At 40.2% G+C, this 19,510-nt stretch overlaps 1 protein-coding gene across 1 annotated transcript in view; it reads left to right on the top strand.

Annotated features, from left to right (window-relative positions):
* Positions 1-19,510, top strand: part of nnt (nicotinamide nucleotide transhydrogenase) — a 52,383-nt gene that overhangs the window by 22,442 nt on the left and 10,431 nt on the right. The window contains exons 12-18 of the mRNA XM_074689959.1: positions 4,278-4,388; positions 8,811-8,956; positions 9,200-9,395; positions 10,032-10,265; positions 12,580-12,740; positions 16,142-16,321; positions 16,572-16,731. Coding sequence (XP_074546060.1) covers positions 4,278-4,388; positions 8,811-8,956; positions 9,200-9,395; positions 10,032-10,265; positions 12,580-12,740; positions 16,142-16,321; positions 16,572-16,731 — 1,188 coding nt within the window. The remainder of the gene's footprint in view (positions 1-4,277; positions 4,389-8,810; positions 8,957-9,199; positions 9,396-10,031; positions 10,266-12,579; positions 12,741-16,141; positions 16,322-16,571; positions 16,732-19,510) is intronic.

Raw genomic sequence — 19,510 nt, 5'->3', positions numbered from 1 at the left:
CAGAGCAGTTTATTCAGTGAATTATACCTTGAGACGGAGGAGATGGACAGAATCGGATATAAAATCAGTGAAGAGTGAAAATACAGAGCTAGCCGCATGCAGTTGCATCAGTTGCAGGGTGCTCTTTGTCGCTCCTTTGAGTCCAAATAAAACTTTAAAGATTGTTTCCTTTATTGTCAGCCGCTGCTTAACACACCGGGGTTAAGAGGTTAGAGAGGTAAGTGCATGTGTGTGTTCTCACGGCTTTGATCACTCCTGAGACCCACACTGTGGTAGGAAGTAGCACACCCTCTGTGATCTTTGAGGGTCAGGGGAGTCCTCTGATCGTTGCAGTCGTGCACCCAGCAGGACATTAGAGCTCTGCTGAGGAACAAGAAAAGTTTTTACTTCCTGTTAAAGCTTTATTAGTCAGTGTAGCATCTTCACACAGTCAAACTTGTTGCTCTCAGTTTTCAGCTCTGTTAGCAAAACTTTTTATTTTTCAACCTCAACTATCCTTTAACTTTGTCCCTGAAATCTGTTTTTATTCCCCATCACAATCAATCTGAAAGGGAGACATTTACAAGATCTGGAGAATCTAAAACCACATATGAAAGAAATTTAATGGGGAGAATTTGAAACCAGAAATAAAATAAAAATGTATTCCCGTAAAAGTTCTTTTGAAGTATTTTCTTTCTCCATCTGTCCCGTCCACACCCAGGTATGTTCCTTCATACTTGCCGTAGCCTTTATTACCTTTTTTTTAATATATCCGTCAGTGACAGACTGCAGCTTTGGAAACACTGAGACCGTCTGTGTGCCAGGCATCTTTAAGACACACAATCAGTCACAGACGTTAGGGAATCCTGAAGGAATTCAGAGTTTGAATGTGGAACAGTAAGATTGTTCATGAGCAGATTATAGAGTTACAGCCAGTAGGGAGTCTGAGTCTGGGTCTGGGTCTGGGTCATCTTAAACTCTGCAGACTGCTCTCGTGTCCTTTCTCTTTATGGATCAGTTATCTGCCAGAAATCCTTTCATCTACCTGAGAGCACTGATTCACTGGCTGCTACTGTTTGTCACAGAGACACACTCACAGGACGTCAGCCCACCCAGTAAACACACAGAGTGGGTGACACCACTGATACCAGTTTGTTTCTCTCTGCCTGGTCCAGCCTGATCCAGCTGTGGTGATAAAAATCCCGTCATCCACTTCTTAGTCGGGAAATAAAACCTGTATTTTATTTGGAATCCTTCACGTCTTAACAACTCGTCTCGGGTACATAGAGAATAACTTTTATCAAAAACAGTAACTGATTGGCCCTCATTAAGGCATTTTCTGCATTTTTTTTCCTATCAACCTTGAGCTTATTAGTAGCTTTCAAGCAAAAATGTCAAACATTTCTGGTTCTACTTTTTTTTTTATGAACAGAGGGTACGTACGGGAGCGCATTGCGTTCACTGGATAAAAAAAAAATAGACACCTTATCTCGTAATTACGAGAAAAGATCTCATAATTACGAGATCTTTTCTCATAATTACGAGATCAGGATCTCATAATTACGAGAAAAGCAAAGTGGAAGTTTCTTCTTCGTGGAATATAGTACGGGAGTACAGAAGCGTAAATCCTACTGCAGTGATGGAGCTGTCCCAGTCCTATCAGTGGCGCGGGGATTTTTTTTTTTTTTTTTGAGGAAGCCAAGTGAGACAAAGCCTCTAATCTGTATGATTTTTAGGGAGTGTGGTACATAAAAGACTATGTTGCAGTTTGTGTATCGCTATTTCATGTAACGGAGCGACCTGTTAGAGCGACCTGTTAGAGCGCCCAGAGAGCGCTCATTTTACTTACTTTGAACACCGACACACACCCTTCACTCTCCCACCCTCACTCACTCATTCACACACGTACATTGTCCTCTTGACTTAGCTTAAGCATCTAATTAATTCATTCAACCGCCCATTCAAACACACAACCGACCGCTTCATGCACACTGCTAATGTGCTAATCTTGCTGATTTCATTCAGTGGCTTGTTGATGACGATACTGTGATGTGATTGGTTTGAGGCCAAAGACGGGGTGGCTTCCCTTGACACAATCTTGGCCAATCACAGATGAGCAGTGTCATGACTGCGGCCTCATCTGATTGGCTAATCATTTTTGTTTTGTTTTTTTCACCAAGGGACAACAGAAAATCACGATTTTCTGTCCTGGTTTTAAAAATGGAAAAATGAAAAATAATAAAAGATTGTGTCAAAATTGTTTGTGTGATATTTTGATATTAAATGTGAACATCTCGATATTAAAATTAGACAAATAACTCACAGTAAAGGTTTATACAGACATGTTCCTGAGCTTGTTTTTCGTTCTTGTTTTTCAGAAACATTTCCCAGTGTCTCAAACCGAGAAGGTGGTTAGAACATAGCACTGGGACAGCTCCATCACTGCAGTAGGATTTACGCTTCTGTACTTCCGTACTATATTCCACGAAGAAGAAACTTCCACTTTGCTTTTCTCAAAATTATGAGATCCCGATCTCGTAATTATGAGAAAAGATCTCGTAATTATGAGATCCTGATGTCGTAATTACGAGATCTTTTCTCGTAATTATGAGATCTTTTCTCGTAATCACGAGATAAGGTGTCTATTTTTTTTTAATAAATAATTTACAGTAATAAAAACATCTAAATAAATTCAGCATAAATTAATACATTTGAATCTTACTGCCTTATTTTGATTATTTCTGCTATTATCTTTTTTTTTAGTTTAAGATTTTTTTTGCTACAAAAATGAAGCAAACAGAAGTTACATGTATGTGCTTAACTAAGTCAAAAATGTGAATTTTTAAATGTTCAGTTAAACTCCCGATGATCAAAGGATATGAAGTCTGGAGCAAGTTATAAAAAGTATAGATAGATGTTTATATTTAGAAAAAGAACTAAGCTAAAACAAGTAGTTCAAAAAAATTAAAAGAAGAATTAAATAAAAAGATAGATTATTAAAGTGATGACAGTAATTGGACTGAACAGTAAAGAAATTCTCAGTTTTGATAAGAATTTTTCTTGTTTTTGACACTTTCCAAACTTGTCCAGTGACTGCTTCATCTCTCATTCATTCATCATTCAGTCATCCTCAGCCATGTTTTCAGTCATCCTGATCCTTTTACACCTCAGCCTTCAGGACAAACATGCTCAGAAACCTACACACTCTGCACCTCGAAGTCCTCCTGAGTCGTACACTAAGATAATAATGTGTGAATGAAGGTTCTCTGGATATTGTGTGATAAATCTTACGACCTGCAAGTCATTACAAGGGGCTAGGGTCATCAAGGTTTCCTCTGCCTCTTTTAGTAAACAGACTTTCTCTTGTTCTCAGCTTTACTTTTAATCCAAAGTCTAATAAATTGTGTGATTAATTAAAAAAAAAAAAAGATAAAATGTTCATACATAATGCACAATAATTAACTTTTTTCTTTCTTTTTTTATTTCGTCTTTTCTTTTATCAAATTAAATCAAAAAGAAGGAAAAAAGGAGAAAAAGTACCCAGACAAAAATAAAGTAATAATCAGTACCAGAACAATGAGATCAGTGGGTCACATGACTGTCATTGTTACATGAAAGAAAAGGCATAGTAAGGTTTGGATCAATCTCAGCCTGTTTCTGTTCATTCTGTTAGGTTTTATGTTGAGGACTCCATGAGGACTTTACAAATGATCTTAAAATAGTCTCACTTCTATATATTTTCCTGTCCACAGCCCATGATTTCAGTTGATATCTTCAGCACCAAGATTGGTTATTTCCAAATGATGTTTCTACCTAGTATCTGTGGTCAGGTTGGATTTTCCAAGGAGAACATGAATCCATTTGCAGCACATAGACCAAAAGTCTTTATTACAATACTACACTGTCAGTAAGAAGTAAAATCTGTACTTTTTCTTGAAAAAAAGGATTTCTTGGATTAATTTAGTTGTAATGTAGGACACTGGAGCTGAACTTTCAAAAAAAAAAAAAAAAAAAATTAAATTAGTTTTTGTTGCTATAGACAGGACAGTTCTTCATTTCTTTTTAAATATTGAGCATTGCAAGTGAGATTAATATCTTGTACAAAAATTATGTTTTATTTTTGAGTGATAAAAACATCAAATTGTGTTTTCCCCGAGCTTGATGTTTATAGTTGGGTTTGCAAATTTTCAGCCGATCATCTTGATCTTTGTTATTGTTTCTGTCTCCCCTGAAGTTTCCTTCTCCTGTAAAATGAATTTCATGAAGTTGCTGAATCCTAATGAGTCGTTGTGCTGCAGGTCTGACAGCTGTGGGTGGTCTGTCCCTGATGGGTGGTGGATACACACCCAACACCAGCGCTGAAGCACTGGCTCTGCTGGCGGCCTTCATCTCCTCGGTCAACATCGCCGGTGAGTCACCTGCACAGACGCATCACGCCGATCCCTGCCAGTCACAGCAACCTTTAGCCAACAACCATCAAATTAGGATAAAAAATCACTTTTTTTATCCTTCATACAATAATATGCTGTGAGACCAAGTTCTGCAGCTGGCTTTTTACACCCACCTGCTCATCTTGGACCACACACACATTCATCCCTGCTATTACTCCTAATAATCCCCATTACACTAACAAAGTGTTCCTGGAGTCATTATAATCCTCATCACTCTCTAATGGAGCTGAGAAACAGAGTGTTCCTCCAGGACTCAGTCTGTTTTAATGTCTCTGTTAGTTCACAGTTCAACACCCACAGAGAGTTTACTGCAAACACATGAACAGTTTTCACACACTCTTTCTTAATTCTCTTTTCAATGTCAGAAATGAAGGACACAACAAGGATTTAAGTAAAACCCAGGCTGTGATTGCTGCCTGCGGATCTGGGTCCATCTAAACCACCTGGTCCTCTTTTTAATCTTTCCGCTGAATTCACCCCCAACAAAAGCCTTCTGAATACCACAGCTTTTATAGACATACCTAGCTTCTCACTGGTTGTTGAAATTCATTTTTCTTGTTCTTCTTGGGTTCATTTCCACACTAAGTGGTTTACCACATTACCCATAAACCCCTGGGAACAGAATAAAACATTCCATGGACCGGGAAGAAACACAGTATTGAAATGAAGCTCCTATAAAACAGACCCTGAAGTTTGAGTGTGTGTCCTGAGGAGCAGGTCCCTGGCTGCAGCTTTTTGTTCCCTCTGTGTCGCTCAGTCGATAGATGTGGGAGTGACGGGAAAACACCAGGGTCTGTTGAATATTTAGAAATGTTCAGTTTCTCACAACCTCACACGCTACCAGGTCCCTTATTGCATGTTGATTCTGAGTCCAACATACAAGTCTTCTTTGTAGAAAGTCATCCGAGAGTCACAGAAAAAAGTCTTATCTACATTTTTATGATTTATGATTGTGCTAACCTCCTGAATGGCCCTGTAGTCTGACAACTCTTTAGACTAACACTAATCAAATGACTTGAAAATCTGACAAAGGATTTTTTTTAGAGATTTTGTTTATTTTTGCAGTGTCTGAAAATTGTCAGTCCTATATAATACAATCTATAAAAAATCTGACATGAATTTTTATTCTTCTTTTTTTATTTTCTTCCTTAAATCCCCAGTCTCTGCCATAATTCCATCTAATCTTTACGAAAACACTTTTTAGCTTCCATTATTGTTTCTACCTTCACACCTCCAGGTTCCTCATCATCTGAGTGTGTCCTCCTGGTTTCACCCTGAACATGACAGTCTGTAAACTACGACTGCAGTATTTGACTTTTCTTTACATCAAGTAAAGTTAAAGTACCTCAAGTATTCCATAAAACGCTCGGTTATAAAATATTATGAAAAATTATGTTTTTTTCATCAAGTTTTTGTTGCAGAAAAGGAGTTGTGTGACGTTTTCTTGCCTGGCTGCCATAACCAAACAGTCTTTAAAGAAAAAAATAACATTCTTACAGCCTGGTTCTTTCTTTTTTTGATTTTTTTAGATAGCTCATTTTTCAATGCCACACACAGTACAAGAGGGAAATTTCCACTGTTTAAAACAGGGTGTCTGCAGGGTCTTAAAAAGTATTAAAATTTGATAAATCAGTTTTGGGAAATTAAGGCCCTTAAAAAGTATTAAAAAGTCTTAATTGTGGTTTTATTAGGTTTTAAATTTTGTAGATATTCAAGCTTTGACTCTAAAAATATCCGTGAATATTTATTTTCTTCTTGCAACTGTCCCCTGATTGGGATGTTAAACATTTGGCCAATAAAGTTTTAAAATAGAGTAGAATAGAATAGAATGGAATTACTTTATTGATCCCAAACTGGGAAATAGTTGTGTTAACAGCAGAAAACAACGGAGTCAGTAGAAAAATACAAAAATGAAAAAATGAAATATATACATAAAGACTCCAGTTACAATAAGGTACAACAATAAAGATTTTGAGGGGTATATACACCAGCTATAAATTAAATTATTTCAAGCTTTATTCCTTCTCAGCCTACATAATGTCTGTAAAAATGCAAACTACAACCGTTAAAGATGGGATGCCATCAACAACTCAAAGTCTTGATAAAGTCTTTAAACTTTTTGAAAGGTTTTTTAAAAAGTCTTAAAAAAGTATTAAAAACAACCTCAGGATTTTAGCATATACTCTGTAAAAGATATAAGGATTACAAGTTTGCCCAATCAGAGGCAGAGCTCAACTAGTTGACAGACGAGCTTAATGCCGACCTCTTTACCTCGCACTAGCTCAACAGAAGTGACATTGAGCTCAGCATTTCCAATATGGCCCCTGACAATGATACGCTCCAAGACTCTGTATCAGAAACTAGGATTGCAAAGGGGCAGAAAATACTTAAAGACATGTAACAGATAAATGTTGGTTGTTGAAACCCATGGTCCTCATTAGGAAAATATATTGCACAAAAATGTCACCATGAATATGACTTAACCAGTCTACTACACTGTGAAAATAAAATTTAAAATGGTTTTAAACCAATCGACTTGTCTACAGCATACCGACTTGCTCATATAATCAAGTTCAGGAATGAAATATTTTTTCTATACCTCAAGGTGAATATTCATAACTAACAACTTATTTCATCAGCACACTGTCATAACTTCTAGGAAGGTGAATAATTTGATACTTGTCATGATTTTGTGGTTTCACCATTTGACAGTTTAATGGACTGATTCTTTAGTTGGTTAAAATGGTAAATACTATGACACAAACAGAAATGCAAACTACAGATTTAAACAAACATTTAACATGTTGTTTTAACAAGTTCAACACATATTTTTGATACCAATCCTTATTTTTCATTGTCCCTCTGTGTTGTGAAGGAATAGCATAGAGGAACATAGGAGCATAGATATGCTCACTGTAAATTTTCATTGTCAAGAACCAATCTTTGTATATATCTCGCTCCTATATAAATATGTAAATAGTAATATTTTTTTTACTTTTCTATATTTCTTGATTGTCTTAATATTTCTTAAAATTTCTAATTTTATATTCTATTACCATATTCTATTTTATTGTTATTGCATTACTGCACTTTTTTTGTTGGGCTATTTATCCCCAAGGGGGGGATAAATAAAGAATATTCTATTCTATTCTATTAAAGTGAACCTGCATTCAAACAGGTTTTTTTGGCCAAAAATAAGCTATAATATACTCAACCAAGCAATTCCCAGTTCACTCCCACAAATTCAGGTTTATTTATTTAATCAGTTCTGGAGTTTTGCAATGCTAACCCCGTAGAAACAGATAGGTGAGGTCTCACTCATGTGTCCATGAAAGTCATCTAACCTCTTTTATTTTTCTTCAGAACTGGTGAAAACATTTTAACAAGAATTTAAGGGAAGTTGTTCCTCTTTTGGTGGCAGTGTTGGTACTTGCACCAGTTTGTTAAATGTTAAAAAGCATTAAATGAAGACATCAGTACGCAAGCGCTCACTCCAAAAACTTATTTGAAGATATTTAAACACAAAAATGATCAATGAATTGCTTGTAAATGTAAACAAAATCTGCCAGTGGTGAAGAAAAATTAAGTTTGGAGTCTTAACATTTTTCTGGACTTGTCCAGTAAATATGTCTCATAAGAACACTTGCTTGGATTTTATTTTTTTTAGCAATGTAACCAAATGAGCTCATTTATGTTAGAACTGATCTTAATGTGCTGCTGTCCAAGAAAAGCTACTATAACAGAGTTTTAGCTTTGTTGCCCCTCTTCCCGCTAAATTTGTAAAACTAGGGTTTTGGAAAACCACTCTTAAAAGTTGCTTGAGTGGACACTGGCTCAGTTTAAACATGGAAATTCCTCCATACTGATTTATTGACTCAGATTGGTCTGAAATAATAGAAATGAGATTATCATTATGATTATTTTTCAGGGTTTAAATAGTTCAGTCCACAACTAACATTACACCAGCTGAAAAGAAACAGGTGCTGGCCTCAGATTCGCCTCGTATTTCGTGGTGCGCGTGTGTCCGTGTGTGTGCACGTGGCTTCAGCCCTGCCAGAGGGGAAAAGGGGAGACACACGGGCGGTAACGTGATCTTCTCCCGTAAAGTGTGAGACACCGTCTGGTCCTGCTCTGACACTCTCGAGGTTTCTTGAAATATTTACACTGACATGAAGTAGACTCATTAAAATCCCAACATTGGTTATTAGGTTTGGCAACAGCTTTTAGATACTGGCTTTGAAACACCTGCTGTATAAAGAGTTTTTCCTGAACGTCAGGTGCCTTTAATCCCTTCAGTCTCGGCTCTTGAGCTGATGAGTTATTTAAGTAATATGATGATTGAAGTTCTGTGAACACACTCGCTTTGTCGTCCTCCCTTAGGTGGTTTCCTCGTGACGAAGAAGATGTTGGACATGTTCAAGCGTCCCACTGATCCTCCAGAGCACAACTACCTGTACCTGCTTCCTGGTGGGGTCTTCGTCGGAGGCTACGCCGCTGCTCTGCAGTCTGGGTACAACATTGAACAGGTGTGAGAGGCTATTTTAAACCGTGTCCACGTGTAAGATTCAGGATTAAATCTGTGGTTTCCTGCTTCAGCTTTCAGAACTCCTCTGAATTAGCCTCAAACAGCCCATGACTAAACAAAAGTCAGCTAATCATCATCCAAATGTATTCTCTGTCTGAACAGATGTTGTGGAGGACCGTCCAAGAAAATCAGTCCGCTGTGTTTCTATAAACCCTTTTCCATTTCTGTCTCCTTGCCTCTACAGATGATGTACTTGGGCTCAGGTCTGTGCTGTGTCGGGGCCTTGGCCGGTCTTTCCAACCAGACCACAGCCCGTCTGGGTAATGCTTTAGGTATGATGGGAGTCGCTGGGGGTCTTGCTGCCACCTTGGGGGCCCTGAAGCCATGTCCTGAGCTCCTGGCGCAGATGAGCGCAGCCATGGCTGTCGGCGGCACTGCTGGTGAGTCTGAGTGTTTGTGGGAAGATGCAGATGCAGATTTTCAGATGTTAGAGATTGTGTGTGTGTGTGTGTGTGTGTGTGTGTGTGTGTGTGTGTGTGTGTGTGTGTGTGTGTGTGTGTGTGTGTGTGTGTGTGTGTGTGTGTGTGTGTGTGTGTGCATGTTTTCCATGCTTGGCCAGACCAAGCAGCAGGTGTGCAGAGATTCTGTGATGTTTACATCAAACACAACATGACTAACTACCCGCCAGACCCAGGAGGTCTGCTGAGACGGTCAGCATCATGTGTTGCTCACTCAGGACAGTTTGATCATTTAAAGGCTAATTGTTCCAGTAACAGAGCTGAATCCTAGACTAAACTATCCAGACAGACAATAATGCTCTTTTCCAGATACGGCGGCATTACAAGACTTCCTGCACACACACAAACACACGAACAGGAAGTGAAGACCAACTCACAAACAAGGAATTTCCCAGAATAAGCCCCACAAGCAACACCTGGCTCCTCAGAGCGACCCATTTCCCAGCAATCCTCTGAATGCGTGTGCGAGTGCTTGTAATTTGCATGTGTTTTGTGTGTGGGTCTTTGAGGGTGAGCGCCCTTTATTTATTTGTTATCTCTCTGTCTCTTTCTCTTTAGGCCTGGCCATAGCTAAGAGGATCCAGATCACAGACCTCCCTCAGCTGGTGGCGGCCTTCCACAGCCTGGTGGGGTTGGCTGCTGTTCTCACCTGCGTGGCAGAGTACATGATCGAGTTCCCCCACTTCGCCACAGACCCCGCCGCTAACCTGACCAAGATAGTGGCGTACATCGGGACCTACATCGGAGGAATTACTTTCAGCGGCTCTTTGGTTGCTTATGGCAAACTGCAAGGTGGGGACGCTCAGGGGTGTGTGCTTTGAAACATTCACGCTCCAGTTTGCCAAAGTGTGTGAACAGAAATAACATTTAGACAGTTTGAAAAAAGAGATTCAACACACAGCCCATGTGAAGGACACACAAACCCCATCAAAGTGTTTTTATTTCACCACTTATAGATCCTATTTTGCAAAGTAAGCACCAGAAAAACTTTAACCTTTTATGAAATTGTCACAACCCTCTGTTGGTGAACGTTTGAGCATAAAACAAAAGACGCCAGTGTGGCTTTTCTGTTTGAGGAAGGGGACGATCTGGAGTTATTTAGGGTGTTGGATATTCTATGATTCCTGATTACGCTGAACTTTGAGCCCAGGAATTAAAAATAAATGAATAAAAGACTCACTACCGAGAACTAGGGGCCAAATAACTTGTAACATTTATCCAAGTTACTGCAGTTAAGAGTATTTATAATAATTATTATTTATTTATTTTTGTTTAACCTTTATTTTACCGGGGATAATCTCATTGAGATTAAAAATAAATAAATCTCTTTTACGAAGGAGTCCTGGTCAAAACAGCTGCACATAATGTTTCATAAGCCGCGTTTCCACCAAGCAGACCAGTTTGGTTCGTCTCGGTACGGCGCGCATTTTGCACATTTTTTTCCACTGACTTATCCCGGGACAGATCCCTAAAAAACCGAAAAGAGCCATCCTACTTTCCTGGGACCCGCCGTATGGGTGCCAGACTGAACTGATCCGCTCTCGGAAGGTGGAGCTACACACTGCAGACGGTTGATTGGTCGAAAGAATTGTCACTTACCTCGACAGCGGCTGCATTTCTCCTGATGGCACACAGACTTCTCTGAAACAAAACTTGATTGCACTTTGTATCAAAGAGCTACATGCCAATCACGGAGAGGACGAAATGCTGCATGTCTTCCATCCGTGCTCTTTGTTTACTGTGTCGCGTTTTTCTTCTTTGTTGGATTTAATAGCAGGGTAAGCTGCAAAGGTGTTACATTATTCTTTACCAGCTGGGGCATTCGACATCCGGCTTACACGCCGCCTCTACGAGAGGGAACAGTTTGCTGTGGAAACAGACACGGGATCAGGCTTAACTGTACCAAACCGTCCCAAACTGTACTGAACCGAACCGGACTGCTTGGGTGGAAACGCGGCTTTAGACAACAGTCAATGACAAATAAAACAGTCACTTTATCAATCAGCCCGTCAGTCATCCGATCACTGATTCTGGTTTCAGAATAAGTCAAACTCTAATCAGTTGATCCAGCTCAATGTGATCCTGCAGGTCAAACCAAGATGATGGAGCAAAAACATTGAAGGCATTTTCTTTTTTTAACCAAATACTGATCGAATTGGAGAAACAACACATGATGTACCCATGAGACCTCAGATTACAGCCACTGACTGTTTTAGGAATAAGTAAAAAGCAGAAATAGGAGGGTACTTCATGAAGAGGAAGTTTATAAAGAGAGATGAGACAGACTCTCTCATACAAGGAACAATGATGTGTTTGGATAACAATAACAGAAAATAATAGTTTGGAGCAAAATTGTTAAAAACCAAAACAGACAAACACAAAGGATCAAAAATGTCAATCAACGGTGTGCCTGCAGCTGATTGGCTGACATCTCTGGTCCAGTGATGTCAGCCAATCACTCCTGACTCCCTGATTTAAAAATGGGAACTCTGGACTTTAAAAGAAAGGACTTTTTACTTTTACTTCAGTGAATTTGTAGACTGACGTATCAAAGTAGCTTGGACTTCAGTTGAGTATCATTGTACTCTTTCCACCCTGCCTAGAACTGCTGCATTAATCCACTTTCTCCTGCAGCTGTTGACATTATTTTGTAAGACCTTTTTACTTTCTGTCTTCTCTATCACTATCCAGTATCCAGGGGTAACAGAGGGATCATATTTCCTCCCTAAAACAATATTAATGGCTCAATAACTGCAGCTAACAGATGAGCTGTACTTTGGTTAAAGATCTGATGCTCCTCTGCAGGCTGCACTGAAGGTGAAAGAGTTCATCAGGTTCATGAGCTGGCACTCGTCCTGGCAGTCACACGTTAGTTTCCATGTTGACAGCTCCACTGTAAGAGTCTCATGAGAGCAAAGTCTTCATTAAGAGGACATGCAGCTAATGACGGGTCTAGAAGGCAATTTTCATGTGTTCTTTTCCCCTGTGCCAGCTTTCATGTTGTGTTTGCACATTAATGATTTATTAAAGTGTTTATTTGAGTTTAGCTGGTTTTTTTTTTCCTTTTCCTTCCTAATTTTCCCTCCTCCTGCGTCTCTCCGTGCAGGTATCCTGAACAGCGCTCCCCTCATGCTCCCTGCTCGTCATGCTCTGAACGCCAGTCTCATGGCAGCCTGCGTCGGTGGGATGATTCCCTATATGATGGATCCCAGTTACACCACAGGCATCACTTGTCTGGGATCTGTCTCGGCTCTCTCCGCCGTCATGGTATGGCATGTTTGTGTGTGTACGTGTGGAAGCACAATTCCTGGGACTCAAAAGAGAAAACAAGTTCAAAACTGCAAATTGGATTTTTGATTCATGCTGACAGATGGAAACATGTACAGAGAGTAGAAACAAAGGGATGAATAAATTCAGTCAGGGTTGGACAGAGAGGTACTTATGGTCTGGCAGCTATCTTTGCAAACAGGCTCTGATTGAAAAACAGTTCATCAGAGAGGAGACAGGGGGTTTCATGGTCAACAACACAACATGGTGGAGCAGTAAGTTGGTCTCAGGCCGACCTGTTGTATGAGTGGTAAAACATCTCAGAATTAACAGTTACCCAAAGCTGCTTTTAACCTTAAAATCGTTTTTTTAACACCCATACAGAGTTACAAAACACTGTATAATTCTAACTGCATATTTATTCAGTTATTGTAAAACATGAACAGATGATAGGCTTTAAATTTTATAATAAACCAGGCAAACTTGCCACAAGATCTCCAAGGCAACGTGGCTAGAGTAATGAGTGCATCAGTGGTGAGGATTGGTTTTGGGAAGAGCAATATGAACACATGGATGCTGTCATTTTCTACCAATTAGCTTAATAGAGAATCTTCGTGTTGTTTCCTTTTTATTAAATTGGCCTTTTGACCCCTTTTTTCCTCTAAACCAGTTCCAGGACTAGTTCAGAGAGAAAAAAAACTGACTCTTAATCCAGAAAAAAAACAGTTACCCAGCAGCACCAACTCCTTACTGAGTGGGAAGAAAGAGCAGTGTACATCAGAGACTGGAGGCGAGGTTATCACAGATTAAAAAAGGTGAAATAAAACATGCAGGTTATGGAGCAGTCTAAAACTTTTACTGGAGGATTTATTCATCCTTTCATGCAGCATTATATAAAATCCCAGGAGGAAACAAACATTTATCATTGATTTTTTAAACATTTGTTTCCTTCTTTAAGCAGCAGAAGCAGCAGAGTCCTCCCTATTCCTCCTCCAACTATAACTGTAACTATAAACTTCATCATTTTCTATATTTTGAAATATTAGAGAAGTGTTTTTCTGCTTCTTTTGATGAAGAAATTTGAGAGTCTAAAATCATTTAGCTGCTCCTCTTTGGTCAACAGATAAAACGTGTTGTGTGGAAAAGAAAAGGTGTAAATCAAAATTAAAAGATCCCATTTTCCACATTTATTTCATTTAAAAAAACTGTCTATATTGAGATTCATGTGTTTATTTGTACTGGTAAACTGTGTGTGTTTCCTGTTGCATTTAGCATGCAGAGACAGAATTAGTGTGGTAGTGTGGCTCTTGTGTTGTCTTTGCCTGTGGATAAGTGAGATAGTTTTTGACGGTTCTTGAGTTGAACCAACTTTGAACTTACGGCTTTCCATGCGCACATGTGACGCACCAAAATGAGACTCACTGAATCATCATGAGAGAAAGCATGTGGCTCTTTTACTTTTCACACTCCACAGTGTCCAATCCCTAACTGCTTGTTTGCCACATTACTAAACTAGAGTAGAAGAAGTTGTTTACATTTTACAACCATTTTAGAGTCTTTTTAGAGTTTTTCTGAGTTTTCATAACATGTGATGAATCACATAAATGTTAGTGTCTGTGCGTCTGACACCTGGAGCTCTTTTTCGTCCACGCGTCTACGTGCTTAGGTTAGGAATCTCCTGAGGTACTCGACACAAAAATTTTCTGCTCCTACTCTACAAACAGTTTATTCACATTTAAGTTTAAGGGCACTTGAAAGAAGAGCTAACATTTGCTTACTCAGAATGAATTGGTTAAATAGCCACTATTCATGAAAATGTCCAAAGATATTTTTGATGTGCATTAAAAGATGACAATAGCATACAGAGCAGTAATATTTTGTCTTAGTCCTGAGTTTTACCTCTTTCTTACGGCTAAAATATGCCCAATGTGTCTGTGTACCATTACGGCAAGTGGATCAAAGTGGTTTTATTCAAGTCAATCCGTCAACTTACACCGTCGTGTTGAAGGTAATATGCAGCCATCCTGTTTTTGACGGACGCGGCGCTGTGGCGCATAAATTCAGTATAGGGAAGATCGAGTGGGACAGGAAGTTGTGACCGTAAACTACCTGAAGACACCAAGGACTGTATTAAACATGGATGTAGCCTCTGGGACGTCCCCCGTCTGTTCCTGACACTTGAAATGAAGCCAATCCACGGACACAGCCACGTTTGATATGACGGTGGTTGCGAGTGTCCTTTCAAACAGCTACAGGGCACTCGTCAGTCACATGACCTGAGCTGTGTCTCTGATTGGACAATCAAACGATCCTGAAAGCTTCTAAACTGAGTTAGAAAAAAAACTTGCTCACCGTACAGTGTCTGCCGTTGGTGAAATCAGCATTTTAGACCCAAGCTGTTTTTTGAACCAGGCTGTAAATATGATTTTTAATGCTGTAAAAGTCAGTTTTTATGGATGGGTGTGTACGTGACTTCTGGTCTTTCTGCAGCCAGCCTCAAGCAGATTCTCAATGGACAGCAACTTTTAGCATTCTGCATAGGCTTCATTTTTACTAACCCAATGTTGCCCCTTCAAGAACACCCAGTAACTTTCAAAATAAAACAAACTGTGTCAAAATTAGTTTGTATTTAGTTTGACTGGGACAACGAATGGACATAATGAGTGGAGCCAGACCAGGAGTCAACAGGTTTGAGGTTTTATAACCCAACATGAATGAAGAGAGACTCCAGTTGTCTGTCAGTTGCGCTGCTTGTGTGAGTTGACAAACCCAGTGAAGACGCAGCGCAACAGAGTCACACTGCAGATGTATCCACTGTATTTCAGGCGTTAAAATAACCTCAGTGTTACTACTGTAAAAAGAGATTAATTTATTGCACTGATATCCGAAGTCCATCTCAAGTTTGTGTTTTTCTTCTTGGGGAAATCAGCGGGTGGACTGCGTCCTAGAAAGAAGTCGTCAGTGCGTGATAATCTGATGGGATATTGGATGGAGGTGAACTCAGCTGTGGTTATTAATGAAACAGTTTCAAACAGCTGATCTGTATCCAGTCTACAGAGTACAGTACGATGCATCATCCTTTGTGAAAAATGTGACTCCAGTTGCATCTGAAAATAAACCTACGTAAGCGATGGTTTGCACCTGTGCGCTCTGAATGTTGTGCAAACATTCCTGATGCTGCTTTCATAACTACAGTTGGCCTCTGTTGGAGAACAGAAAATCTGATTGTGAAAAATGTGAGTGAAGACGGTTTTACAGAATTAGAAGAGAGACTCATCTGTTTTCCTCTTGGATGTCTTAGTGAGGCGTATAAAGTGAGTTCATCAGAGGATTCGTTTATTCCTACTCTGAATTATCTTCAACATTATCTTTCCTAACTGCTGTCCTCTTCTGTCCTTCAGGGTGTAACTCTGACAGCAGCTATCGGTGGCGCTGACATGCCTGTGGTCATCACCGTCCTCAACAGTTACTCCGGCTGGGCTCTGTGCGCTGAGGGCTTCCTGCTCAACAACAACCTCCTGACCATCGTTGGAGCTCTCATTGGATCGTCTGGAGCCATCCTGTCGTACATCATGTGTGTGGTGAGTGTCTTCAGTCTCACTCTAAAGAGGAAAGTAAAGACTTTCACTGCAGGAGTTATCATGTTGTTGTTCCTCCCCTGTCCACCAGGGGGGGCTCTAACTTTACCAGAGCACAGTGCTTGTTCTAAATAAAATCTCAGGTCATAACTTTGTGCTTTTTTTGTGGATGTATCTCACATTAAATGAAGTGAAAGCAACAATTAAACAAATGAAAAACAGTAACTTATAAAGTATTCTTCTCCTCCTTGAGGCCATGAACCGCTCCCTGGCTAATGTGATCCTGGGAGGCTACGGCACGTCCTCCACCGGCACAGGAAAACCCATGGAGATCACAGGGACACACACAGAGGTCAACGTGGATCAGACTGTCGAGATGATTAAAGAGGCCCAGAGCATAATCATCACCCCAGGTAAGACACAATCACACACACACACACACACTCCTACACACACTTCAGAGGTCTCGTACGTGAGTGGAAAAACATGGTACTTTGACTCTGCCAGTGTGTTTTTTTTCTCTTTTGGCATTAGCAAAGTGTGTGTTCTGTTTATTTAACCTCTTCTTGACCCATGTTACATCACCATTTTGCTAGGCTAATTGACAAGTCATGCTAAAGTGGCCACACACACACATACACACACACACACTGTGAGGCCGTCAGCCCGTGGTAAATAGACATTCTACAGTGCAGTGCGTAAACGCGTAAGGTCAAGGGAACAGAGGATGAAGGAGGGTGTGCTGGCTGTTTGTTGATGGTTCAGACTGCTCCATCAGAACTGGCTTCTAGCTCCTTTCTTCTGGGGTAACAACACAGAGTCCAGCCTTTGTTCCACAGCCATGCTTTCGTTCTTTTCACGTGTTTTCAATATGGGTCCATGAATGTACGTGTGAGCCTCCCACTCAGTCCATTACGCAGGATCCTGCTGTCGTAAATTCGTCATTGTGTGGCCCACTGACTTCTCAGTCCCCTCGCTAGACTGTTGGGAACTGTTTCCAAAGAGTTGTTTTACTCACGTGGGTACATGTAAACACAGACCAAAGGCATCCAGCCTGCAAATTGGCGATTACAGCCCCAGTGCTGATATACAAAAACCAACTCCTCTGAGGAAGCCTCTGCAATTTACAAGAATTGCAAAATTAAAGCGTTTGTATGGTTGAGAAGAGATGGAGCAGCATCCAACGTAGATTAAACCATCTTTATTTTCTTTCATACTTTGGTATCACAAACACAAAGGCTGAAACCAAAACTAGGTCAAGAAAAATGACAGAGCGGAAGTTAAACTGTTGTTTTTAAGCCTTCTTTTTTTCCCCAGTGTTCTGCAAACATACCACACCGGGAGAAGTTGGATAATAAAATGCCAGACATTTCTTTCAAGGGTTGTAGAAAAACAAGTGGAGGGCGAAGGATCAGCAGCAGAAATGTCAGTCCCTCGACGTTTATGATGTTATTTCTGCGTGGAGAAAATGGCTTTCCACCTAAATTTATCAGAGGTGGTGGACGCAATTAATCTGTAGTTTCAGCACATGTAGCATAACTCCCCTCTTTGCCCTGAAATTCAACTATCAGACTGGTATTGTTACCCACTCAGCTGCCTTGTTTCCATTTTTACCAGTCTCCCTAATTGGAGCCGTCACAGTCACTTTGCCTGATTGACATCTGTGGAAACGGTTAAGACTCCGCCTGATAAACATAAGTGTTTTCCTGGCTTCGTCTGGACCATCTCCGCATGGTCTGGGTCCACTTGTTTTTCTCGTCGGAGACACTCCAGGGAGAATATTGGAAGCACAAGGAGTGACGGAGCAGTGATGATGGAGAGGGGAGGAAAAAAAGTGCAAAGCATTAAACTGTTGAGCCCGACTGCAGACAGTCAGCCATGTTCCTCAAAGAGTGTTTTTCTTCCTTTGTGTGCGCAGAGTCTGAAGCCACGTCACTTTGATTGGTTCATCGTAAGAAAACACTTTCTGACTGCTTGTTGTGACAAGGATAGTAAACACCAGTGGACCGTTTGACATGTGTTTGTGTGTGTGACGGTGTGATAGAAATCAAGAACCACACACCAGCATTATAAAACGTGGAGGAGGTCCCCTGGCTGGGCTGACGGTAAAGAAAACAGACCCTATGTAGAGATTTCAGTGCTGAGAGCCAAACAACCTGAGTTTTAATGTTTCATCTCAGTGTTTAATATTAAAGCAGCTCTGAGAGACTTTTTTAGTTTGGTTAAAGCTGTGCTCCTGCTGTCGTACACATTTAGATACAGTGCCAGTGAGCGTTTGAGCTAGAGGGGAAAGAAAGATGTCTTCTTTTTATAGGTTAATATAAAACCTCTGCCAGACAATAAAATACAGAAAAAAACACTGAGTAAAAAAAAAAAAGGAGGCAGAAATAGTAATCTATATTAAACTCATTTTTAAGATTCATGACGTGAGTCTCTGTAAGAACTCTCTATAACCTGTGGACAGTGAAGCTTTTAATCTTCAGGAAGTGACTCTATTCCAGTCATGTGTTACATCACCAACATAACAAATATATAACATGATTCTTTCTGTACTGCATTAAAGTTTGCTCTTATCTAAAAATCAAGTTTTTCACAGAGAGCATTTGGCTTCACTGATCTCATATCATGTGCGTCTCCTTATCGTGGATGTGTCTGTGTGTGTATGCAGCACACTTGTTGTCATCTTTTGGACACACAGCAGCGCTTTGTAACAGGGTTTTGCCATCTGGGTAGGTTAGCACTGTAAGACTACAGTAGGTCGTGGGATGAAGTTACGATCGTTAATCATCAGAATGATGCCACAAGAGTGGTAGAAATTTGAGGTGGTCATGTTTGCCTGACGATACATGATGAACGTTGTCTTTGCAGAAGGCCAGTGTTAGTATTTATTTAGAAAATCGCTAAAGGAAAACGTCCTCTCTTCACTGGCTTCCAGTGGCAGCTCCAATCAAACTCAAAGCTCTACTTCTGGCTTACAAAACATTAACAAGAAAAGCTCCTGCCTACCTGTGGTCCCTCATCTGGGTCTACACTCCTTCTGGCCCACTACGCTCTGCTTGTGAAATACGCCTGGTGCTCCCAGCCCAGCGCGGCTCCAAATCTCTAGCCAGACTCATCTCCTCTGTTGTTCCCAAATGGTGAAATGAATTACCTAACATCATACGATCCACAGAGTCCCTTTCTACTTAAAGA

This window comes from Halichoeres trimaculatus, unplaced genomic scaffold (genome assembly GCF_033239565.1).
Source record: "Halichoeres trimaculatus isolate MK-OKI-2021-1 unplaced genomic scaffold, fHalTri1.1 fHalTri1_scaffold_16, whole genome shotgun sequence".
NCBI classification, from domain to species: Eukaryota; Metazoa; Chordata; class Actinopteri; order Labriformes; family Labridae; genus Halichoeres; species Halichoeres trimaculatus.
This window is presented reverse-complemented; position numbering and strand designations above follow the sequence as displayed.